Below are 25,792 nucleotides of genomic sequence, written 5' to 3' on the forward strand. Positions count from 1 at the left end.
CGTTAGCTACAAAGTAACCAAAAGATGATCAGAAAGTTTAATACAAAAGATTTTGAAATTGTGACAAAATAACGTCGAGTCAAATGTTTGACGTCACCAACTTTAACGTGTTTATTCTTATCATTTGAACATTTTCCTCGTTTCGTTGATTCCTAAACATTTTTTTTGGACGTGAGAAATCACTCATTCATAAATTCACTCATTAATTTATTAATTGGATAAATTCTTAGTTTTAACTGGAGGACATTAACAGTCAGAAGGTCACGACCTCAGGCAGCGAGCCTCAAGCCATGCAGTCAGTATGTCAATCAAACCTGCCCCTCCCCCTCATGCACCCCCCAACCAATCAGGCACCTCCTCAGCCACTTGTCCCGCCTCCTCCTGTCCTCAGCCAATCACCAGACATTTGTGAGTAAAGACAAGAAAATTAAAGTTATTTAAATGGTATTTCCTTTGGTTGTAATCTGCACTTCAACCACTGGATGTCACTAAATTCTACACACTGCTCCTTTAAAGGAGACAAAGAACAAAAATGTATCATTAAACGTAAAAAGTTGAATTAAAATGTGAAAAATCTTAATCTAATAACAATAATTCTCTTAAAGCTGCAGTACTTGACTTTGTCCACAGCACTGGTCATGTTGTCAGTGTTCATGTGACTTGTCATCGCTCACCTTGCTAACGAATCCGCTCGCCACAGCTGCAGTCTCCACCCCTTCCACTGTTGCCTGGGCGACCTCGTTGGCCCCGGTAACCGCGGTGTCGGCAACAACGTTCGCCTGTTCAGTCGTTTTCTGAGCAACTGGAAGATAAAAAAACCCCAAAATGTTCAAATGTTCATACGACTGAAACGACACGTATACTGCATCCAGCCAGCAGGAGGCGCTGCAGGTGTTTGTTTACCTGTGTTGACTCCAGTGACCACGCCCTCCATCGTCTTGTTTCCTTAAGCAAAGAAACAAACCAAAAGTCACATGACTGTTCAGACTCCTGGGGCTAATGCTAAGCTCTTTCTTTCTTTCTTTCTTTCTTTCTTTCTTTCTTTCTTTCTTTCTTTCTTCAGACACGGAATAAAAACAGGAAAAGTCACGTACTGCAGCTTTAAGTCCAGCTGCAGACAGCGCCCTCTATGGTGAGCACAGAATCTTTTTTTCTTCCACTCTGAATTTGAAAGTCTTTCTCTTTCTCTCCCTCATTCATCCCTTCATCATCTCTTCTTCTTCTCTGTCATCATGAATTGCAATTTTCTTCCATCGTTGCTTATATTGTTGAGATTTTAATAATTCATAACTCCTCCCTCCCTCCCTCTCACTCTGGTGTTAAATGTCTCTCGTCCTCATGTCACCTCATGTCAAATTAACTTTTTTTCTCTTTCTTCATTTTTTTGTGTAGTTTAAAAAAACTGTGAGACTTTGTTGTTGAATGTTGTTCTCCTTCCCTCCTTCCCTCCTTCCTTTCATCCCTCCGTCCTCTCACCGACATATTTGACGCTCTCCTTGGTCTTGGTCGCTGCCTCCTCCACGCCGGCCTTCGTCTTCTCGGCAGCGGCCACCACTCCGTCCTTGGCGATGGAGAATCCTTTCTTCAGAGCGTCCATGATGCTTCTCTCTCTTTCTTTCTTTCTTCCTCTCTTTTTCTCTCTCTACCTCTTCTCCTTTAGCTCGTGTCTCTCTGTTCTTCTTCTCCTTCCTCTGCTCCGTCTGCCTCCGTCGTCTCGTCTCCTCTCGTCTGCCAACAATCTGTTCTTCCTGCTAATGGAAGGGAGAGAGAGAGGGAGAGAGAGAGGGAGAGAGAGGGCATGTGAGTGTATGAGAGAGCTTTTCCTGGAAAAGGATGGAGAGAATAATTTAGAAGAAGCAACTGGAACAAACAAACTAAGAAGGAAAGAAGTGGTAGAGTGAGGTAGAGATGAAAGGAGAATAGAGAGAAGATGAATGAATGAATAAATGAATAAACATTAGATGGATGGCTGAACAAATGAACGAATGATTGACACTAACCCTTGGCTGTTTGACAAGTATCGTAAATAAGTTATCATGGGGGTGTGGCCTTGTGACATCGAGAAAGAGTCGTTAGTTACGTTTTGTTGTCTGAACATCATTAAAGCTGTAGTACGCAACTTTTAAATCGCTCAGTATCTAGTTCTCGAGTCACATCTCTGAGCTGATTCCACACACAGACACACACTGAATGTGACTCAGCAAAACACGCGCACACACACACACACACACACACACACACACACTGAATGAATGACTCAGCAAAACACGCTACACACACACACACACACACACACACACACACACACACACACACTAGAATGTGACTCAGCAAAACACGCACACACACACACACAACACGAACACACACTCAGCAAAACACACACACACACACACACACAGACACACACTGAATGTGACACTGCACACACACTGAATGTGACTCAGCACACACACACACACACACCACACACTGAATGTGACTCAGCAAAACACACACACACACACACACACACAGACACACAGACACACACTGAATGTGACTCAGCAAAACACGCACACACACACACACACGCACACACACTGAGTGACTCAAAACACGCACACACACACACACACAGACACACACTGAATGTGACTCAGCAAAACACTTGCACACACACACACACACGAATGTGACTCAGCAGACACACACACAGACACACTGATGTGACTCAGCAAAACACGCGCACACACACACAGACACACACTGAATGTGACTCAGCAAAACACGCACACACACACACACACACACACGATGTGACTCAGCAAAACACACACACACTGAATGTGACTCAGCAAAACACGCACACACACACACACACTGAATGTGACTCAGCAAACACACACACACACTGAATGTGACTCAGCAAAACACACACACACACACACACACACACACAGACACACACTGAATGTGACTCAGCAAAACACGCGCACACACACGCACAGACACACACACACACAGACACCCGTCTATTTTTAGACCCACTTTCATTTGGTCGTTTTCCAGGATAGATGGCGACATTATGGGCTGCTGTGGGTTACCGTGGTGATGAGAGCTGTCAGTGCAACAGAAGGGATCAATACTGAGCACACACACACACACACACACAGTCACGCACAGTCAGTGAATCCATCTACAGCCAATTTTAACTTGTTTTAATGTGTTCATCAAAACATTTCTCTAATTTCACTCTGTCACCAATAGGGGGCAGAGTCATTTTTAACTGGTGACGTAACTGTTATTGTTATTTATCTTACTCATAGATGAATGTTTTAAATCATGTTCTCATGCTCTTACAGAAATACAAACAATGCAGTCACCTCCTGGTGGACATTCAAGAGAATACAGTGTGTGATCGCAGTTGAGTGAAGTATTGGAGTAAGTGGAGTAAGTAGTCGGTGGAGTAAGTTGTCGGTGTGATTCGTAGTGTTACCATGGTAACGACATTTTCTCAAATAGGGAAAACACAAATCGCTGCACACTGTGTGTATGACGTTATGATATCAACAAAAACAAAAAAAGTAACACATGCAAACTGCTGTAAAACAACCACAGAAGAAGAAAAAAGCTGATGTTATGTCACGTCATGTGATGTCATGTGATGCTGCCATGTGCTCACCCTGTCTGTACAACTCGCTCTGAATCACCTGGGTGAGGAATCCAGCAGCTGCATGCTAATTTACTGTGTGTGTGTGTGGGTATTACTAATGTTGTGGGGACCTAAAACTGTTTACACAGTCACACAAAAATCAAGTCCCCACAACTTAAATGAGTACATTGTAAGGTGAAGATATGTTTTAAGGTTAGGTTGAGGTTAGGGTTAGGGTTAGGATTAGGCCAGTAGTAATTGTGGTTAAGGTTAGAGTAAGTCTCCAAGTCATGAATGTCCAACGTGTGTGTGTGTGTGTGTGCGCTGGTTTACTGCTGCCTCATGATCACTTTGTGTCACTGCTGCTTTCTTCTGGACTTGGTCCTTGTCGATGCTGCTTAGGGACTCGTAAAGTTCCTTTAACACTGGCCTGGCACCCACGAAGTTGGTCCCTTGATCCAACCCTAGTTTTCTTGGATGGCCCCTGAGGGCTATGAAGCGCTGGTGCGCTTTTAAGAATCCATCCGTCAAGATCTTCCACGATGTCAGCATGCACAACTCTTGAAGCCATACTGAACTGAATGCCACACCCCCAGACACCTTTGTTCTTCATTTTACGGTGTCTCTGATGACATATGGGCCTAAGAGGTCCAGTGCTGTCAACTCAAAAGGTGTGGCTGGTTCAGTTTGTTACATCATTACTTTACATTACAACCTCACTTTGAACTTTCAGCTGTGCACACAGGAGTCAATATTTCTGGCGATTCTTGGCCCCTGCACCACCCATGCTTTGGACCTCACCCAGAGGAGTGTGCCAGCAACACCTTCATGGTTGGCTCCATGGGCCTCCCATGTGAGAAGGGTGCTGATCCAGGCATTGTAGGGAACTAGGGGCAATCCGGACCCTACTTGCGTCCTTGCTGACGACGAGTGTCATTACAGGAAGTGTTGTTACAGGAAATGCGACCCCCCTTTGGGCGGCCAGGCACAGGTCGTTGAATACAGTTTCAAGTTCTTTCACTGTCAGGAACTGCCTCCCACTTTACTGGAATAGGGGCTCTCCCTATTCAAGCCAACCACTTCTTCACGGCCCTTTGGGCATAACCAACTGCTCCACAGGGCTTGGCTGGAGAGCTGTACCTTCTTGGACCCACTTGGTCTATGAGTGTGTGTAGAACTTTCTAGCAGGCAAAGCTATTTATCTTTCATTCTATTTATCTGTTCATTGTTGTAATGTAATGTAATGTAAATAGACCCAACGGTGGAACTGAGCAATGCCCTGGCAACGAGGGACACCATTGTGCAAAGGTACCGTGACACTATGGAAATGCTGTGGTTCAAGGAAATGGCACGGTTCAATTCAGCTTTGGACCAGGCCGAGGTACTCGGGAGAAAAAGTGCACTGCAGTGGTGTCAGCAAGAGGCCAGAAGGAAGGGACTGGATCAAGAACTCCACAAACTCAGAGACGCTGTGTATGTTTGGAAAGACTATCGGACATACGGGAAAAAAGTGGAGTGTGATCTTTGGAGACAAAGGCTGATTGGGAGAGTATCCAGGCACAAGCGGGTCCCACAGAGTCCTTTGAAGTGGAGCAGAAGAAACTGAAGGGTCAAGTGACAGAGTTACAGGAAGTAACGGGAGTCAATGTCAAGAAGGTAGAGGAGCAGAGTAAACTGAGGGCTAGATGCCTGAGCTCAGTAGGGAGCTGAGCTCTGAAAAGACCCAAACTGCAGAGCTGCAGGGGACCTTGGTGCGAAGTCAGGAGAATCTCACTAAGCTTCAGTCTGACTTCTACCAGAAAGAGTCAGAAGAAGAAGAGTCTACTCTCAATCAAGACCTCAAGGCACCAGAAGAAAGACTGAGCTTAGCACAGGAGGACTTGGCTACCAACACCAGCCAACTCCTGCTAACCACACCACTGCTAACTCCAAACCAGACAAAGGAGCTGAAGAGAAGCCACAGCTCATTGGAGCCAGAGCTCACTGAACAAGAGCAGAAGCACCTGGTGATACTGTCTTTAGAGAGCAGACTTTCTGAGAAAATGCTAACCCAGTGGCTTGCCCATGTGAGCAGTCCTAAAAACTATGCCTTCCCAGGTAACCATTTCGAGAAGCTCTTATTGTTCCTGAAAGGCCAAAAGTCATTACCCACAAGAGTAGAGCTTTTGAAGTTCAGCAAGCCAATCCCCATTTACATTTCTGAGAGACCCAGCTACCATGAGAAGCCGTTCGACTGGAGGAGGATCCTAGAGGGAGTGGAGAAGATCCTGAAAGCAAGGGGCTTCTACCTCAAGCCCTGGGTCCGGTCTGGTCAAAGTGGGAGGAAGGACGAGGCAAAGCCTGACCAAATGACTCTCCTTACTGAAGGAGAAGTGGATGTAAAAGCACCAAGCCCATTAACTCGTCACATCCTACTGAGCCAGATCACTGGATTATATATTGCCTCATAACACATAGCTAATCTTTATAGCCTAGACAAGGCATCAGCTAACAAATTGTCAGACCCTTTTTTATGTCGAATGTCAAGGTTAAAATCCTGTACCAACAGGGCCCACCGCATGAATCGTTGATTGTGATTACATGCGGGACAGAAAAACAAGGGGATTATGATCAGTGAACACAGTAACAGGTAGAGAAGTAGACCCAACATAGACCTCAAAGTGTTGTAGCGCTAACAACAAAGCAAGGGTTTCTTTCTCAATGGTGGAATAATTTGCCTGGTGTCTGTTGAACTTGCGGGAGAAGTACGCAACAGCATGATCAAAACCATCCTCCCCTGTCTGTAACAGGACTGCACCAGCGGCCACTGCGCTGGCATCTACCTCGAGCTTAAACGGTATGGAAAAATCAGGGGCTGCAAGCACAGGAGCGTGACTTAACAAAGTCTTAACACTATCAAACGCTACCTGGCATTCTGTGGTCCACGCGTAGACAACCTTAGTGCTGAGTAAGCTTGTTAGTGGGAAGGCGATAGTGGAGAAGTTGCGGCAATAACGCCTGTAGTAACCAGCCATTCCTAAGAACCGACGCAATGCTTTTCGTGTGGTTGGAACGGGGAAATCTTTAATGGCAACAATCTTCGCTTCAACAGGGCGCACTTGTCCCTGTCCAACCTGCTGACCGAGGTATGTTAGAGTGGCTTTTCCAAACTCGCATTTGGCCAAATTTAGAGTCAATGTAGTGCGGGCTAAACGGTCAAAAACCTGCTCCAATACCTGCATGTGCTTTTCCCATGTATCTGAATAAATGATTAAATCATCGAGATAAGCATTGCAATTTGACAAACCAGATAATACGGTGTTAACTAGTCTCTGGAATGTAGCAGGAGCGTTACGCATACCAAAAGCCATTACCTTGTACTGGCAGAAATGATCAGGTGTGACAAATGCAGAAATTTCTCTGGCGCGGTCCGTTAAAGGTACCTGCCAATAACCTTTTAGCAAGTCTAACTTGCTGACAAAATTCGCGGTGCCCAGGTTATCAACACAATCCTCCATGCGAGGGAGGGGATACGACTCTCCAACGGTAACTGCATTTACCTTGCGAAAATCTGTGATAAACCTGGGGGATCCATCTGATTTAGCTTAAAGCAAACACGGCGAACTCCACGGACTGGAACTAGTAGAAGCCAAATAATTTTTCAGAAGATACTCTACCTCCTGTTTCATTAACATGTTGTTTTATGGGGCGCGCATCTTTTACCTCTATATCATGTTTCAAGACAGCTGTGCAGGTTGGAACATCACTAAATAGGCAATAATACTGGCCAATTAGCACCTCCAGATCACGTTGCTGTGCAGTGGTTAAATGCTGCAAACAGGATGACAGGTTAGCAAGCATCTCTGAATTTGGGAGGCGGACTGGCTGATGTGCAGGGTAGCACATCTGAACATAATCAGTGTCGCCAAGACGCTCTTTAACGACATACGGACCGGAGAATTTAGCTGCGAAAACTGAGCTGGTGATGGGCAGCAACACTAGAACTTTATCACCTACCTCAAAACTGCAAGATACAATGCAACGATCGTAATGGCGCTTCATGACCGATTGTGAATTAGTAAGGGTGGCTTTAGCAAGGGCGTTAACACATTGAAGGCACTCACGGAACCGGGGGGCATACTCTAACACATGCTTTTTTGGTGCAGACTCACAGGACAAGAACTGATCATGTAGTGACCTAAGCGGCCCGCGGGGTGTGTGGCCGAAAACAAGCTGTGCAGAACTAAAGCCAATCGATTCCTGCACAGCGTCACAAGCAGCAAACAGGACAAAGGGGACCCCCTCGTCCCACTGTTTCTCAGTCTCCACACAGTATTTTCTAAGCATCGATTTTAATGTCTGATGCCAACGCTCTAAGGCTCCTTGCGATTGGGGGTGGTAAGCGGAGGACATGATGTGACGCACACTCAAGCTCTTGAGCACCTGTCTAAAGAGACCAGACCTAAAATTAGAGCCCTGGTCTGTCTGAACCACCCGTGGAAAAAAACTTTAGTAAAGCTTTTACTACAGCACTAGCGGTTATCGAACGGAGAGGGATAGCCTCTGGGTAACGAGGGGCAGCACACATAATAGTTAACAAGTACTGGTTTCCACTTTTAGTTTGAGGTAGAGGCCCAACACAGTCAATGATCACTCGCTCGAATGGTTCTGCTATCACCGGAATGGGGTGTAATGGTGCGGGAGGGACAACCTGATTAGGCTTCCCTACGACCTGACACACATAGCAAGCGCCACTAACATCACATGCTGGCGGCATTGTGCAGGAACCACTATCTGGTAAACAGAATCACAATCCGGGTCACCAGTTACGAAGGAAGACCATTTACGTAACAGTATCTCACCATCCATAATATATGCCACCTTTTCATCCCTTGCTTTGTCGTTACTCACCACCTTGGCAAAACACTCGCGCAGTGTTGGGTCTGCTTCCTGCATCTGGCTCAAGCGCTCTCGGCTGACTGGAAATGCCGCTCCTCCAGCTAACGGCAGTTCCGGGCCAGTCGGGGGCGTATGTTCAGCAGACGCATCCTGGACAGGCAATAAGGAGCTCTCAGCCGCTTTCTTTTCCTCTTTATCATCTGAAAAATTGACATGAATAAACTGTCAGACAGTGAAACTTCAACGTCACCTGGGCCAATTTTTCGGGAACGAGCGCGAGTTATAGCGCAGGCTGGGAATACATCTGGGTGTGTCTGACCTGATGTCTCGCTCCCATCACACTGTGGGTGATCTAGAACTTCTAGTGCGGGGGTTACCTTGCCTCCTGCGATATCGTTCCCCATCAGGAGTATGATACCGGGGATTGGCAGTTCAGTACAAACCGCTACTGGGAAGAATCCAGTAACTAGGGAGGACTGAATATGGACACGGTACACTGGCCTTGGCATGTACCCCATTTCAACTCCTCTAATAACTGAACTGTAGCGACAAGTAGAGTTATCGGAGAACGGCAGAGCTGATGCTAGAATAACAGATTGAGAACATGCAGTATCTCTCAAAGCCTGTATGGGTTTTTTATCAGCTGACTCACCAGTCAGTGACACAAAGGCATCAAACAAGAATGGCTTAAAACAGTCATCAATTTTCTGATCAGATGAGTCAATGTTCACCCCACAATCTGCTTTAATCAGTCCTACCCCTTTTGCTTGAGAAGGGCGGGAGGACTGTTCTCTGCGTTTTAGTGTCAAGCAATTTGCAATGACATGGCCGACCTGGTGACAGTAATAACATTCCCTTTCCTCTTTGGGCCTACGTGGATTAGAGGATCTGGGAGGAGAGGATGGACGTGAAACAGCAGAGACTGGAGAGAAAACAGATTTATGAGTTAACACATACTCATCAGCCAGCACATCGGCAGCAGAAAGGGTGTTCACCTTCTGTTCGTTCAGGTACACCACAATGCGCTCAGATAAACACTTCTTAAAATCTTCTAATATGATCAGTTCTCTTAATGCATTGTAATCACTAACTTTACACGTTGCACACCATTTATCAAATAGAGTTCCCTTCTCACGAGCAAACTCAACATAAGTAAGAGCAGAAGCTTTCTTGTGACCTCTGAACTTCTGTCGGTAAGCTTCAGGCACAAGTTCATAAGCTCGTAAGATAGCCTGTTTGACAGTTTCATAATTTAAGCTATCTTCAACAGGAAGTGCAGCTATGGCATCCTGGGCTTTACCGTGCATTTTACACTGGAGCAGAAGCGTCCATACTTCAGGTGGCCATTGTAACGCAACCGCTATTCTCTCGAAAACATTGAAATAGGAGTCAACTTCCTTATCCTGAAATACAGGTATTAAGGCCACATGCTTACTAATGTCAAAGGCTATTCTAGGTGAAAGTGGTGGAAGGTGGTGACATACCTGAGTCTCTAGGAGCACTCTGCCCCTTGTTAGAAGCCTCAAGCTCGAGTTGTCTCAGTCTCACTGCCCTCTCTGTCTCAGCCTGAAGTTCAGCTTTTCTCATTTCCAACTGGTGCTGGAGCTGGGAGTGCGTCTCCCGTTCACGCGCTTCCAGTTGCAGCCGAGTCAGACGGACTTTAAGCCGTGCCTCAATATTGCCAGCACTGCTCTGTGGGGAATACCTAGGCAGGGTAAACGGGGTCTTCGCTCACTCACCTGTCAGGTAAACTTTCCCAGCATCTGAGGGTGTCTCAGCACTTGGACCACTCTCTGTTTCTGTTGAGGAACTAGAAAGAGGAACAGCCTCCAACTGCTCGGTCAGAGTGATCACACCCTGTTCCACCAATCCCCCAATCACTCGTTCTCTAATTTCTTTTTTAAGCATGGCCCTGCTAAAGGGAATATTGAAGTGAATTGCTATCCCTATTAAATTATCCTTCCTGCAACTATGTACTTGGTCAACCGTAGGATGGGCTACAAATATCTCCAAGTTAAACTTTTCTGCCATGGTGCTCAGTAGCTAGCAGCATTCTCTCAAGCAGACAGCTGAATCCCTAATGAGCTCACTTAACACACCGAGTAATCAACGGAGCTCAACAAACACTCACCAATTTAACTAAACACTTGACAGACCCGATTCCATTGCCAATTTACAATTACCAATGTATAATTTTCATTTATGTTACGACCCGGCCCGTTATGGAGAGCAGTAATAAGAGATTGGGAATCAGAAATGAGGTGGAAAGGGACAACTGGACTGGTGTTAGGGTAAAGTCAGGCATTTAATTAACTAAGGAGGGTGCACATGCACAAGAAAACACAACAGAAGGAGGCTGTACAGGTGCTGACAAATAACTAAAACACAAAGTAACATCAATCACTATTTTGTTCTTGAAAAAAAAAGGAACACCAAATAACTAAAGGAGGTCAGCACCCATAAGCTTTACAAACACAAAAAGCACAAAAACAAACAAGCAGCTATCCTGCAAAAGAAACTCAACAAAAGAAGGAGAGACCATCAAGGTACTCTGTGAACTAGTTAAACGTACAAAGATTTAACACAATTGCTAAAACAACTCATATAGTTTCCAGCCAGGTAAAACTAAACAAACACTCAATTTCAATATGCTTTAACCCAACAGTATGTAACCACCAGCGAGGCAAACTGATCACTGTCTCACAGCCGCCATGAACTGTCTCGACAAGTGTCCTTAATGAGCTTGCCACCTTCCTGGAAGGCCTTCCTCACAAGAATCACCCCTTTTCGTTTCACGGGTGTTGCTAGACCGATGGGGTCGTACAACCCAGCGATCTGGCTCAGCAGAATGCCAAAAGTTAAGGGGTTTGGAGTCTATACATCCACATCATCTTCAGTAAGGTCAATCCTGGTTGGGCAACACCAGAGTCAATAGGTAGGGCTTCATCCCGTCCTTCCTCCCACTTTGACCAGACCGGTGCTGTAAATCACTGTGGGACACAAGGAGATCATCGACGTAGAAGTCTTCCTCGATAACTTCTCTCCTCTACCATGTTGGCGAACTAGGGCAACTTTGCGGTCTCCCACATGGCAACCTGCACGATGCACCCGGCGGTGCTGTGGGCATCAAACAAAGCCAACCACAAGAGACAGAATCTCTCCAGCGAGTCCTGGGTCTTCCCCGGAGCCTCCTCCCAATGGCATGTGCCCGGAACACCTCACCAGGGAGGCCTCCAGGAGGTGTCCGAACCAGGTGTCCAAACCACCACTGTCCAGACCTTTACTAAACTGATCCTTTCAGCTCAATAAACCCCTCTGAAAAGGGCTACCAGAACATGTACAGCGGTGTTGGAGGTCGAGATGTCTACCTATAATCCATTGTTCTATTGTTCTTCATGGGTAAGGCCTATATGCAGTTCGAAAGCCTGATTTAAGTTTTTTAAACAAAGTCTCAATCCACCATGTGGGACACGGTTTTACGACTGGGGGGGGGCCCTGGACAGCATTCCATGGGGTCAGTTTCACTGAATCTCATTGTCAGTCTCGTTTCATGGCCTTTCCCCTGAAAAACACTATAAAACCAGAGGACAGACTTTCCTCTTTCTCTTTGTGTTTTTTTCTCCTCTTGTGCTCTTTTTACCTTGTCCCTGCTCCTCTCCTTCCATGATCCATGCCTCACGAACGATGCCCTTTTTTGAAGAAGCTGTGCCAGTTTCTTACTCGGGCAGCGAGTGTGATGTGTCTAACCACACACCCTTCCGGGACCGTGATGGAGACTCTGCAGCCGCCAGCTGCCAGCCTCCCACCCACCTGGGCCGAGACCTCTCTCCAAACCTGACGCCCGAACTGCCTCCATTCGCCGACGCAGAGAATTGTCAGTTGTCCACTGTGAGCCACACAACAGCCCGTCCATGCTCCACTACTCCAACAAACTGGATCTGACCCAACGACGGACCGCACACCTTGTTATCGGCTTACAATAAGAGGCAAAAATGTTCTGGGCAGAGTTAGGTTAAGGCAGTGTTAGGCCCCCCTTTGGAAGAAGAAATTTCCCAGGGCCCCCCCGACTCTCACAAAATAGTAACAACGTGTCAGGCCTAACATTTATTGAATCAATATTATAAGGGAATGTATTTCTGTGCCTCCACTGGTAACAAAACCCCTAGCCTCCTAACATCTCTGTGAAGGATAGTGGAGGGGCAGTTCTCCATCCCTTGGCCTTTCTTTCTTTCCAGCATGACTAAGCAGAAGTAAGTTGGGAGTGATGACATCTACAATCTCGTCTTGTAGCTGAGCCCTGGCATTGATTGGTCTTTCGTTTGACAGGTTAGCTGCCAGGTAGAGGAGGGTCTGGAACTGGTTACCTTCCTCTCCGACATTGCTTAACGCTCTACTCTGGTAACTCGTCCTGTTCTAGTGGGTTCCCGCCGGAACACACTCGCATTGCTGCCGTGTTTGCACAGACTTTTCGGACACCTTTAAGCTGGTAGTGTGAGTGGGGTCTGGTTTGTTGGACATCAAAAGTCTTCCTTGTAAGCAGGAATTTTGGGCCTTGCAAGAACAGCAAGAGCCTCTCGAGAGCATAGTTCCCAGGGCTGCATTCACGCGTGAGCCACTGGCTCTGCATACTGTCTGGGAGACTTTTCTCTGGGGTTAGGACAGGTGGGGTTGTAGCATGGGGCGGGAGATGGACAAGCGGAACAAGGCAGAATCTGCAGTGATGAGGACTGCAACCGGTCTGTTGTGGTGCAGAGGGAGCTAAGCCAGAAGGTCGATCTATTCCAACCCTCAATATGGTCATGAACCGAAAGAACAAGATCATGAATACTGGCGGCCAAAATGAGTTTCCTCCACAGTGTGGTTGGACTTAGAGAAGATTCTCTAAGAATCGCCGCTCCTCCATGTCGGGAGGAGCCAGCTGATGTGGTCCGGACATCTGGTTAGGATTCCTCCTGGATGCGTCCCTGGGGAGGTGTTTGGGGCATGTCCCTCAGGGAGGAGACCTCAATTCCGACCCAGGACAAGCTGGAGGGATCATATCTCTGGACCTGGATAATCAAAAGATGGCAGTGACGACGATGAAAAACCACAATGGTGTACTCAAATAAGTTTTGGAGCGGACTTCCGGTTAGCTGATGAGACGATAGGCAGGCCGATGTGGAACATGAACAGGCACTCTCGGCTAACACAGCGCTAGCTGGCGACACTAAACAACCTAGCTGGGTGAGCGCGTTGCAAGCTAGCTTGCAGAATGGCTTAGGAAATCGAGATGGGACAGCACAGCATGGACGCCAAATTAGACCTTATTGGCAAGCATATGGAAGACAATCTCAAAGGAGTGCGTGAAAATGTGGGATAACTGAGGGAATATATGGACAAACTCGGGGAGGAGATGAAGCAAGGGCTGGACAGCGTGAGAGAGGACATGACTAGAAAATTCGAGATCGTGGACGTGGGTATGAGGGCTCAAAAGAAGGACATTGAGATGCTAGAAGAGTGTACTTTTGATGTGGAGGAATGGAGCACCGAGATCAAGGAAATTCTCCAAGCCTCGTTGGAACAACAAAACAAACTCAGAGAGAAGGTATCTGAATTAGAAGGGGGATCAAGAAGAAATAATATCCGACTGTGGGGGCTGAAGGAGGGGGTAGAAGGATGCTGAATTACTGGATGAGTTACTAAATACGTTTATGAGTTAATTCACAAAGAACTGGGATTGTCACTGGAAGCTGGAGATTCAGAGAGCGCACAGAGCATCAGCACCGAAACCACAGCCGAACGAACCTCCAAGAGCAATTATTGTTAACTTTTTAAGGTTTGATGTCAAGGAAAATGTTCTCGGAACGGCCTGGAAGACTCCGGTGGAAGTGGAGTGGAGGGACGGAGAGTGACTTTTGACCATGACTATGCGGCAGAAGTGGCGACAAAATGACGGAAATATGTGACGCTAAAGAAAATTCTCAAAGAGAAGGGGATTAAGTTTCAGTCACCAATGGACACACTGAGGGTTCACTGGGATGATGGAATAAAAGTGTACAACTGCGCCCAGGACGCGGCGAGGGTGATGCGACAGAGAGGATGGCAGGTGTCAGATCCGGGAGAAGAAGGACCTGGACTACTGCAGAGACTGGAGGCTACGCAAAAGTGGACCAGAGTCGGGGACGGGAGATAAGAGCGAGAGGACGACGGCGAGACGTGAAGGAGAATGAAAGGATATAAGGGTGAACCAAAAGAACAGAACAAGCTTGTTGTTTTCATCCCTGAGTTCCATTTGGAAAGCCGCAGTCAGTAAGTAAGAAACAAATTTATTTTAAGTTCCTCCAAATGAAAGACCGGCGATTTGTTACTTTTGGTGAATGCGATATGTGTGGTATTTGTGTTTACTTTTACTTTTTTATTATTATTACTGTCTTTTCTTTCTCCTCTTCTCATTAAGGATGAAGATTTAAAAGCTCAGGGTTAAAAGACTGAACAGAAACTGTACAAAACACTCCTGAGTTTAATTTGAATGTTGGACAATTCTAGTGAGCTTGGGAGATCAACTGCAGGGGTGATCTTCGCCACTAGGGGAGGCCCTTTCACTAGGAGAGGCTTTACCCCCCACCCGCCAGCAGGGAAAAGGGGGATAAGCGTTATTCCCCCAAATGCCTTGGAAGGCCAGGTTTTGTTCTTTAATATTTGTTTGTTTAACTTAGCGGTTGCTATCATATTGTATTCTGTTTTGTGGCATGTGGGGGACAGAGCGATACACTGAGGGGAAGTATGGCGCAACATAGAGGTATCAAAATGGTGTCGTTAAATGTTAATGGTATGAACAATCTCATTAAAAGGGGAACGTTGATGACACAATTTAGAAACATAGTTGCAGGTTATTTTTCTACAAGAAACTCATCTATCAAAACAGGAACATGAAAAACTGAAGAGATTCAGCTACAATAACACATTCTACAGTTCATTTAAGCAAACTAATAGGAGAGGGGTGGCTACACTAATTAGAAACTCAGTGAAATTTGAAATAAACAAAGACGTTTATGATAGTGAGGGCGGATACGTGGTGGTGAAGGGTCAAATGATAACGTTAATTAATAATATGATATCATAGCTCTGGAAGTGGAGGGAACTCTAGTCTGCGGGGGGGACTTTAATGTGCTGCTAAATTACGACTTGGACACGACAAGCACAAGGAAAACTAGGACACATAGATACATAAACTTACAACTGCAGGAACTGGGACTCACAGACATATGGCGAGACATGCACTGGATAGGGACTTCACACATTATTCACATCCACTCTTATCACCGCTTTCATTGCGTCCCACTATCCTGTGGGACGCAATGAAAGCGGTGATAAGAGGGAAACTAATAGCATAAACAGCACTCCTCAAAAGAACCAGACTGGAACTCCATACCAATCTAACTGGGCAACTAAAGGAACTAGAAAGGCAACATAAAAATACAAATGATCCGGAGACACTTAAGAAAAACCAAAGAGGTCAGAGGGAAGATAGATAACATTTTATCAACAGAAGTGGAGAAGAAAACTAGGTTTATGAAGCAGACATATTATGAAGGTGGATCCAAAGCAAATAAATTATTGGCCAGAAGGATTAGGGTACAACAAGCATTAAACACTGTACATAAGATCAGGAACCCCAAAACCAACAAGCTATTGAGAGAGCCAGAGGAAATAGAAGGGGCATTCGAGGACTACTACAGGACGTTGTATACACTACCAACCTCAGCAGGGGAGGAGAGTATGAAGACTTTTCTAGAGGGGCTAGACTTGCCATCTATAGGAGAAGAACAGAATGATTACTGAATTCAGTCTTGGAAAGAAGCCATCATAACTATAATCCCTGAAGATGGAAAAGATAAAGAACTGTGCAGTAGCTTCAGACCTATATCCATACTTAATGTTGACTATAAGATCTACACCTCGATAATTTCAAAAAGACTGGCTTTATCTGAGGAAGACAGGCACAGGATAATATCAGGAAAACAATTCATATGGTAGACGCGATACAAAAGAGTGGGTGCGAGGCATTTGATAGTGTGGGATGGACCTTTTTATATAATGTCTTAGAGAAGTTTGGTTTTAATGAAAACTCTATTAAATGTATAAAGTCATTGTACCATATACCAACAGCAAGAGTGAAGATCAACGTTGTTTGCCAACCGCCATTAAACCTCAGAAAAGAAGAAGAAGAAGACGACATGGGGCAAAAGAGCAGCATGGCAGATGGCGACACTCACTTCCTCATCCTCCTCTCCTCCCAACCGGCCACACTTCGACAGTAGTTTAGTCTTTTTGTATAGTTTAGTAGTTTTTGTAAATAGAAGGGGTGGACTGCCATTTCTGTTACAGCGTTTTCTCCTGTTTATTTAGTTAGGGAGGCAAGTTCCTGTTATTTGGTTTGTTTAAGGTTGTTTAGGTAAGGTTTATTGCTTTCTAGACAGGGACCCTTTTTGTTTGTTATTTTGGCCTCAGTCCACCCTGAAGCCTAGACCTCAGTTCATCCATTTTTGTTGTCATTTACCCTACCCGTGTAAATAAATAATTCTTTTTTTTGTATACAACGCTAAAAATCGTTTGTGGTCACTTGGGACTTGGGGAAGATGGGGCCTTATCATGTTATGCCCTAGGCCCCCTAGACTGGGGCATAACATGGGCACTAGAGAGTATCACAGCAGTGTGCAAGATGGTGGAAAAGGGGGAAATGCAGAGTTTTCAATATCTGAAAAATAAATTTGGTTTGAAAAGAGACGATTACTTTAGATACTTACAAGTGAGGGATTACTTTATAAGGAAAATAAAAATAGAAAAGGCTACTGAGCAAAACGGGATAGTTAAGGTAATGGTGGATGCACATTGTAATGGCATATTACATGCACACAGACGTTTCTTTAGGTCACACAAGGTTCAGTGGATAGTTGTTTCTTGGGTCACACGAGGTGTAGCGGGCAATTATGAGTTTCCTGTTTTATCTCAAGGTCCCTGTCCTCCCAAGAAACTCCCTGTTCTCTACTGATATCTGCTAGTTTTTCACAACAGCTTAATGGCATCATATCCGACAACTACTCTATCTGACGAACATCCTGTTCTTCTATATCACATACACATATTGCTGAAGACATGTTTATATACGCCTTGTTTCTCTCTGCTCAGTGCTGTTCACTTTGCAGACTCTTCGACTCAGAAGAGTCTGCAACTCAGATTAAATTAACTTGCTTGTATTCATCCGACTCAGTTCTCGTGCTTCATCTCACTCACAAAAGTTCCCACAACAATATAATGGGAAGAAGGGTAGAGTGATCTCAGCCCTTTATCAAGCTTTGTTGAAGAGGGAATTCAACAATGTACATCAAAGAAAAGTGGGAACGGGAACTTGGGATTGAGTTGACTGAAGACAAATGGTGCAATGTTTTCAGGGTACAGCATTCAACTACTGGATCAAGGGTATGGAGAGAGTTTGGGTGGAAAAATATTATTAGATATTTCATGACCCCAAGGACGAAAGGAAGGTTCGCCCCGGAACAGAATATGTGTTGGAGGCAATGTGGTCAGATGGATGCAGATCACGCACACATATTTTGGAAGTGCAGTAAAATGACAGAGTACAGGGAAGACGTAGGGGAAACTAAGGGTGATACTGGGTTATGGGATACCTATGATTTGCTCCGTGCTATATATGGGGAACCTTACACAGGGAAATGTACAGGGTGGGGACGGATATCTGATCAAGGCACTGCTGGCAGCCAGCAAGAAAACCTAGGGCTTGGTACAAAATAGACCCGCCTACAAAGGAACTATGGCTGGGGGTAGTAGAAGAAATATTTGACATGGAAAGACTCACACACATATTGAGACTTCAGGAGGGGAAGTTTGAGTCAAGATGGGGAAAGTGGTTTGAGTATAGGGGAAAGCTGAGCGACACAACAAACTGGGAAGGCTAAAATCAGACCAAGATGTTGCACTACAATTAAAGAAGGAAGCACACATGTCACCTTGTTGATTCTTACAATTGTTTGATTTGTGGGGGTTTTTTTTTGGGGGGGACACACACACACACACACTCACTCACACTTTTCATTCAGACTTAACTCAGTGACACAAAGTGACCACACGAGGCAGCAGAGGAGCAGCAGCTAAAATGAGTGATTTTCTCTCTGGACTTTGGTGTGTGAGAGTGAGTGTTTTACAGTGAACAGTGAGTCTCTGTGTCTCTGGTCCTCAGCACAGTCAGTGCCTCATTTAACCACACGTGTGTGTCCCTTTAAGACATGTCTAATTTTCATTTTTTGTTTTTTTATTTCATCAATTCATTTTCCTCTCAGAGCCGAGGGAGTGAGACGTCTGACCTCACACCAATCTTTGCAGGATGACACAGATCTGTGTGTGTGTGTGTGTGTGTGTGTGTGTGTGTGTGTGCATGAAGGCAGTAACGTGATCTGAGTGAGTGAGTGAGTGACAGCAGGTTTGACAGGACTATATAAGAGACAGCGAGAGACGCAGGGACCATCAGAGCCGGACTCTCCTGGACTTTACTGGGCCTCCTCACTCCTTCACTCCTTCACTGCTTCACTGCTTCACTGCTTCACTCGTTCACTGCTTCATTCCTTCACTGCTTCACCTCAGGCGTCAGAATGGGACTTCACAGCGTGGAGGAACTGGTGAGTGTCCATGATGACGCAGCTTTCACACACGTTTTTAATCCTGACGTCGCGTGTTGACGCTCGTCAAACTGAAAATCACATCACGTCAAAGTTTTACACATTTAAATCATTAAAAGTCACAATATTGTTGTCAAACTCTTCAAACTTCTCTAAAACACAATAAAACATTTCACTTCTTCTCTTTTTAGTTTGTGAAAACGGACAAATCATCAATATTTGGCAAAACTCTTGAAAGCTTTTGAATCCACGTGAATTCTGTGAGCTGCTCATTAAATGCACTCAAAAAACTCTTTTCTTTTGTTGTTTCCTGTTTTTAAAAAAAATATAAATTATTATTATAATAAATTTTGGAGGCGGAGCTTTCCATTTTGTCACAAACTCTCATGGAATTATTGCGATAATTGTAAAAACCGGAAATAATTAACCTTCAATTTGACTTTGTAAGAAATGTCTTTGCTTGTTTATCGCAGGTGGAAACATTTTAATGTAAAAACAAAACAAGAGTCTTAAATAAGTAAGTGAGTCCTTATCAATCATGACCGTAAAGATGCAACTCCCCCTAGTGGCACATGGGAATAAAGCACTATGACTGTATGATGGCAAGTGGCACATTTTCAAGTCTCTACATTTGTGTGTGACTGTGTGTGTGTGTGTGCGTCTGTGTGACAGTGTGTGTGTGTGTGTGTGTGTGTGTGTGAGTGTGAGTGTGTGTGTGTGTGTGTGCGTCTGTGTGAGTGCAATGAGTGTCCAGGTATTACTAATGTTGTGGGGACCTAAACCTGTTTACACAGTCACATTATGGGGACTTGTCTTCCTTGTGGGGACAAAAATCAAGTCCCCACAATGTCAATGACTACATTTTAAGGTGAAGATATGTTTTAAGGTTAGGCTGAGATTGAGATTAGGGTTAGGGTTAGGGTTAGGATTAGGATTAGGATTAGGATTAGGCCAGTAGTAATTGTGGTTATGGTTAGAGTAAGTCTCCAGGAAATGAATGTAAGTCAATGCAATGTCCCCTCATGTCATGAATGTCGAACATGTGTGTGTGTGTCTGTGTGAGTGCTGTGTATGTGTGAGTGCGTGAGTGTGTGTGTGTGTGTGTGTGTGCGCCTGTGTGAGTGCGTGAGTGTGTGTGTGTGTGTGTTTACATTACATTACAAACTTCAGTTTCCTGTTTTTAAATTATAAATCTCTCTCCTCAGGTGACCGGTAAAAGGTCAGAGGGCAAAGAAGGGGATGACTTCCAAGGGGGCGTGTACGAGGCAGCCGTCAATCAAGAGAAACACGATGATCGGACGTCCCACGGCGAGCTGGGAGTGGGTGGAGCTCTGTCAGAGGAGAGTGACAGCGGCAGTGAACAGGAGGAAGTCAGTGTTGCGGCGCTCAACGTAAGAACAGGAGGAGGAGCTGTTGTTAACTCCGCCCTCTGACCATAGCCGTAACGTCTGACCTTTCGTAAAACCTCAGAGGTCATGAGTTCAATGAATGTTTGTCTACTTCCTATCGAGTCTGGGATTTGACAGGAAGTAGACAGACTTCACGTTCATGTTCAGAAACAGCGGTGGCCATTTTGATTTTTTTCTCCTTTTCTCTGTCTTTACGTTGTTTTTATATTAGCGAGCTAAACTGTTAGCCTGTTGTTTTCATGACGTCAAAAACATCGTAAACGAGACGTTTTAAACAATTGAATAATTTAAACAAAGAAAACGTCTCAGGAAACGTTTGAAGACGTCGCAGACAAAGGCCACGTCCCATTTAGTTCATTATTATTATTATTATTCTTGTTATTTTTAATAAGAGTTAATGACTGTTTCATTCAGACTTTGCCTCTTGGTCATTGCTGCCACCTTGTGGCATACTGCAGTAAAACACTTTTAGTCTTTTTCAGGATTTGAACATTTAAACAACGATTTTAAACTTTGACTTTATTTCTTTGGAAGAAAATGAGTTCATTAAATCGAACTTATGATTGATGATTCAGAGAATGACAGTGACGGTTGTTGTTGTTGGCTCCGCCCCCTCAGACTGATAAAAGCGGCAGACTGAAGCTGGAGACGGTCGACGATCTGTTCAACATCCTGCAACTGAGGAAGAGGAGGAGAGAGCGGAAGTGCCCCGCCCACAAGAAGAGGCAGCCACAGCCTGAGACTGTGGTAATGTTCATTCATTCATTCATTCATTCATTCATTCATTCATTCATCATCTTCTACTGTATAGATCTTATAGCTGACAGGGTTGTTGTGATGTTTGCAGCCAGAGATCGTGGACGAGGGTCTGTTCCTGTCTTCAGCTTCAGAGGACAAACTTCCTGTGGTGGAGAAATATCTGAGAGACGGAGGAGACGTCAACGTCAGCGACCATGTGAGTGACACACACACACACACACACACACACACACACACACACACACAAAGTGACCACAAAGTGACCACATGAGGACCAGCAGCTCCTGTGTGTGTCTGTCTCACAGTGAGATGAAGACATGATCATGTGACGTGATAATGTTGTGTATTTGATAATGTTGATAATGTTGTGTAGTTGATAATGTTGGATAGTAGTTGATAATGTTGTGTAGTTGATAAAGTCGTGTAGCTGATAATGTTGATAAAGTTGTGTAGTTGATGTTGATAATGTTATGTTGATAGTAGTTGATAAAAGTTGAAGTAGCTGATAATGTTGAAGTTGATGTTGTGTAGTTGATAATGTTGTGTAGTTGATAATGTTGATAATGTTGTAGTGTTGATAATGTTGTGATGTTGTGTAGTTGATAATGTTGTGTTTGATAATGTTGTGTAGTTGATAATCCTGTGTAGTTGATAATAGTTGATAATGTTGATAATGTGTAGTTGATAATGTTGATAATGTGTAGTTGATAATCCTTGTAGTTGATAATGTTGATAATGTTGTGTAGTTGATAATGTTGATAATGTTGTGTAGTTGTGTTGATAATGTTGATAAAGTTGATAATGTTGATAATGTTGTGTAGTTGATAATGTTGTTGATAATGCATGTTGATAATGATAAAGTTGATTGATAATGTTGTGTAGTTGATAATGTTGTGTAGTTAATAAAGTTGTGCAGTTGATAATGTTGTGTAGTTGATAATGTTGTAGTTGATAATGTTGATAATGTGTTGTGTAGTTGATAATGTTGTGTAGTTGATAATGTTTGATAATGTGTTGATTGATAAGTGTTGATAATGTTGTGTAGTTGATGTTGATAATGTTGATGATAATGTTGTGTAGTTGATATTGTTGTAGTTATAATGTTGATAATTAGTTGATAATGTTGATAATTGATAATGATAAAGTTGATAATGTTGATAATGTTGTGTATGATTGATAATGTTGATAATATGCTGATAAAGTTGATAATGTTGATAATGTGTGTATGATTGATGTTGTTGAATAGTTGATAATGTTGTGTAGTTGATAACGTGTGTAGTTGATAATGTTGGTTGATGTTGATAAATGTTGATAATGCTAGTTGATAATGTTGATAATGTTGTGTGTTGATAATGTTGATAATGTTGTAGTTGATAATGTTGATAATGTTGTGTAGTTGATAATGTTGTGTAGTTGATAGTTGATAATGTTGTAGTTGATTTAGTTGATAATGTTGATAATGTTGTGTTGATAATGTTGATAATGTTGATAATGTTGTGTAGTTGATAATGTTGATAATGTTGTGTAGTTGATAATGTTGTGTAGTTGATAATGTTGATAATGTTGTGTAGTTGATAATGTTGATAATGTTGTGTAGTTGATAATGTTGATAATGTTGTGTAGTTTCAGAGAACAGCGCTGCACAAAGCTTCATTCAGAGGAAACACTGACGTTATGAAGACTCTGCTGCAGGCCGGAGCTCAGATCGAGATGAAAGACAAGGTGACAACACACTCCCACATTGGCCCCACCCCTTTTCTGGAACATGTGCTGGGTTTGTCGTGATCAGCGCCCCCTTGTGTTTGTTTGTGTTGCAGCTGGAGGCCACAGCACTGCACTGGGCCTGTAGGGGGGGCAGTCTGCCGGCTCTGCAGCTACTCCTGGACCAGGGGGCAAAGGTCACGTCCAGAGACAAGGTGTGTGGGCGGAGTTACGTTGACACATGCACGTCCACGTCAGCTTAATTTTATTCACAGCAGGTTTCCATGGTTACCGTCTTCTTTGAAAACAAGAGAGTGCCACCAGCTGGGTCCAGGGAGCACTTTTTTAAGAGTGGTCGACATGAATTAATGAATTAATTAATATGTAAATGAGAAGAATTTTACGTGACCTCTCCTCTCACCTCCCCTTAAAGTCTCCTTGTCTTCTCTCCTCGTCTCCTCAGCTACTCAGTACTCCTCTCCACGTTGCCGTGAGAACAGGACACTGTGAGTGCGCCGAACATCTGATTCACTGTGGAGCCGACGTCAACGCTAAAGACAGAGTGAGCATCAAACTCTGTGACATCATCACATTTACTATGTGACATCATCATATTTACTGTGACATCATCATATTTACTGTGACATCATCATATTTACTGTGTGACATCATCACATTTACTGTGTGACATCATCACATTTACTGTGTGACATCATCATATTTACTGTGACATCATCATATTTACTGTGTGACATCATCATATTTACTGTGTGACATCATATTTACTGTGACATCATCATATTTACTGTGTGACATCATCATATTTACTGTCATATTTACTGTGACATCATCATATTTACTGTGTGACATCATCATATTTACTGTGTGACATCATCATATTTACTGTGTGACATCATCATATTTACTGTGACATCATCATATTTACTGTGACATCATCATATTTACTGTGTGACATCATATTTACTGTGACATCATCATATTTACTGTGTGACATCATCATATTTACTGTGTGACATCATCCCTGTCTCTGGTGTCAGGACGGGGACACGCCCATGCACGACGCGGTGAGGATCAACAGATTTAAGATGATCAGGCTGCTGATGATGTATGGAGCGAGTCTGAACACCAAGAACTGTGTAAGTGCACAACACCGTCACCATGGTAACACAAACTTCAGACAAGGAACTTTGTTCTTATTTGCTTTTCCACGTTTCACAGTTCTAACTCGACTCACTTTAGCTTCAGTGACTTCATAGCTCCTCCTCCTCCGTGTGGGCGGAGTCATCACATCACAGTGTTTTTTTTGTGACTTGTAAAGCAGTTGTTTTTGGTGAAAGTGAATCACAGTCTGATTCAGTCACTGATGGAGGAGAAGAAACACTGAGCTGAGTCGAGTAAAATCTCCGTCAAGAACAACATGTTGACCGCTGTTTGCTCTTCTCTTCTTCAGGACGGGAAAACTGCGATGCAGACGTTGCACTCGTGGCAGAACGGAGTGAAGAGTCTTCTGTGTCACGTCAACGACGACGACACAAACCAAACTAACTAAACAAGTGTTTTGTTAACCTGTCATTAACCAGGGAAACGCTGCAGCACATGCTGACTGACAGATATTGACTCCGCCCCCTCAGGAAATGTTTAGCTTTTTCGTGAAGCGTTCAGGGACTGGAACCTTCGAGGCGTCTGCAGCACAGCAGTGCGGCCTGGAAGGAGATTAATAATGTGAAATCTAATCAGGTCATTGATAATGTGATTGATAGATTTATTGCTGGACAATGTCTTGGCCGACGACGTGAAGATGTTTTTCTTAATTGTTACTTTAAGTTGAAGTCACCGTCACTGCATCGAGAGGATGAATTTATTTATTGATTTATGGCAACACGTCAATCATCGATTGGTTTTCTTTGTTTATTTATTGATTTTAATACACTTTAATAATAACTGTGTGAGTTATGTTATTTAAGTTTATGTTGAAGATGACTCCAGGTCGGTGTGAAAGGGTGATGTGTCGTTAAACTGAGTTTAAAGGGATTATTTCAGTTTTTTTATGTGGTGGTGCTGAGATGAGATCAGGTTTATGAACGTATGAACATCAATGTTGGATGAGAGGACGTCTGAAGAGAGATGATTTGGCTTGAACAAGTGATGAATAATAACCAGAATTATGATTTTTTTTTAAAAATGGTTTTATTGTATTTTAAAATGTTAGTGAATATTGCTATGAATTCATGGATTAATTATTGAATAAAACAAATTTTGAGTTGAAACGAGTGTGAATCTGTCTTTCTATCTATCTATCTATCTATCTATCTATCTATCTATCTATCTATCTATCTATCTATCTATCTATCTATCGGTCATAAAGTTAGTGATTGTCTATTTTCCGATCACAAACGTGTCCATTGAACGCAGCAGCAGTAGTACGCACGCGCGGTATGTGCTTGAATGTGATTGGTCCGTTTCAAACTGAGACCGCGGCAGTGTTGTTGTGAGTGTGTGTGAGTGTTAGCGCCAGGTTAGCTCACAGTTCGTGTGTGGATGCACGGACGCTAACGGTCACGTAAGTGTTTTTCTGCTGAGTTTAAAATGCCGCGCTTCTATTTATGTAAGTGAAAATAAACAAAACATTTATCGAACTCTGATAAGTTCACCATGAGCAGCTAGCTGGTTAGCGGTTAGTTCGAGTGCGGCTAACAAACGAATGACAGGTTACGAAG

General features: G+C 43.9%; 3 protein-coding genes across 9 annotated transcripts in view; 2 read left to right on the forward strand and 1 right to left on the reverse strand.

The window, feature by feature from the left end:
* The window catches only part of LOC122782109 (gamma-synuclein-like), a 19,483-nt gene extending 927 nt beyond the window's left edge, over window positions 1-18,556 (reverse strand). The window contains exons 1-5 of one of the 6 annotated variants that reach the window (XM_044046318.1): window positions 16,252-18,556; window positions 1,477-1,748; window positions 904-945; window positions 675-802; window positions 355-381 (exon numbers count right to left, since the gene is read on the reverse strand). In XM_044046318.1, coding sequence (XP_043902253.1) covers window positions 355-381; window positions 675-802; window positions 904-945; window positions 1,477-1,597 — 318 coding nt within the window. In that variant the 5' untranslated portion in view covers window positions 1,598-1,748; window positions 16,252-18,556. Of the gene's footprint in view, window positions 1-354; window positions 382-674; window positions 803-903; window positions 946-1,476; window positions 2,215-8,524; window positions 10,894-16,251 lie in introns of those variants that run through there. The other 5 variants (XM_044046317.1, XM_044046316.1, XM_044046319.1 and 2 more) reach the window with 5 other exon arrangements.
* A 385-nt stretch (window positions 18,557-18,941) lies between these two features.
* Window positions 18,942-25,342, forward strand: LOC122781768 (ankyrin repeat domain-containing protein 1). The gene is made up of 9 exons (XM_044045775.1): window positions 18,942-19,185; window positions 20,391-20,576; window positions 21,213-21,341; window positions 21,442-21,549; window positions 22,977-23,075; window positions 23,171-23,269; window positions 23,518-23,616; window positions 24,113-24,211; window positions 24,526-25,342. The coding sequence occupies exons 1-9, from the start codon at window positions 19,159-19,161 to the stop codon at window positions 24,622-24,624; spliced, it is 945 nt and encodes a 314-aa protein (XP_043901710.1). The 5' UTR covers window positions 18,942-19,158; the 3' UTR covers window positions 24,625-25,342.
* A 198-nt stretch (window positions 25,343-25,540) lies between these two features.
* LOC122781767 (kinesin-like protein KIF20B) overlaps window positions 25,541-25,792 on the forward strand; it is a 33,772-nt gene continuing 33,520 nt past the window's right edge. For both annotated transcript variants that reach the window (XM_044045772.1, XM_044045774.1), the window contains exon 1: window positions 25,541-25,635. The gene's annotated coding sequence lies outside the window, so the exon portion shown is untranslated. The remainder of the gene's footprint in view (window positions 25,636-25,792) is intronic.

This window comes from Solea senegalensis, linkage group LG15 (assembly GCF_019176455.1).
Source record: "Solea senegalensis isolate Sse05_10M linkage group LG15, IFAPA_SoseM_1, whole genome shotgun sequence".
Taxonomy (NCBI): Eukaryota; Metazoa; Chordata; class Actinopteri; order Pleuronectiformes; family Soleidae; genus Solea; species Solea senegalensis.

What these genes read in the sequence shown, in the direction of transcription:
- LOC122781768 (XM_044045775.1), top strand. Translation starts at nt 19,159, where the DNA reads ATGGGACTTCACAGCGTGGAGGAACTG. An exon ending in ACGTCAACGTCAGCGACCAT is followed by an intron (nt 21,550 to 22,976) that starts GTGAGTGACACA and finishes AATGTTGTGTAG; the next exon opens with TTTCAGAGAACAGCGCTGCA. An exon ending in GTCTGAACACCAAGAACTGT is followed by an intron (nt 24,212 to 24,525) that starts GTAAGTGCACAA and finishes TCTCTTCTTCAG; the next exon opens with GACGGGAAAACTGCGATGCA.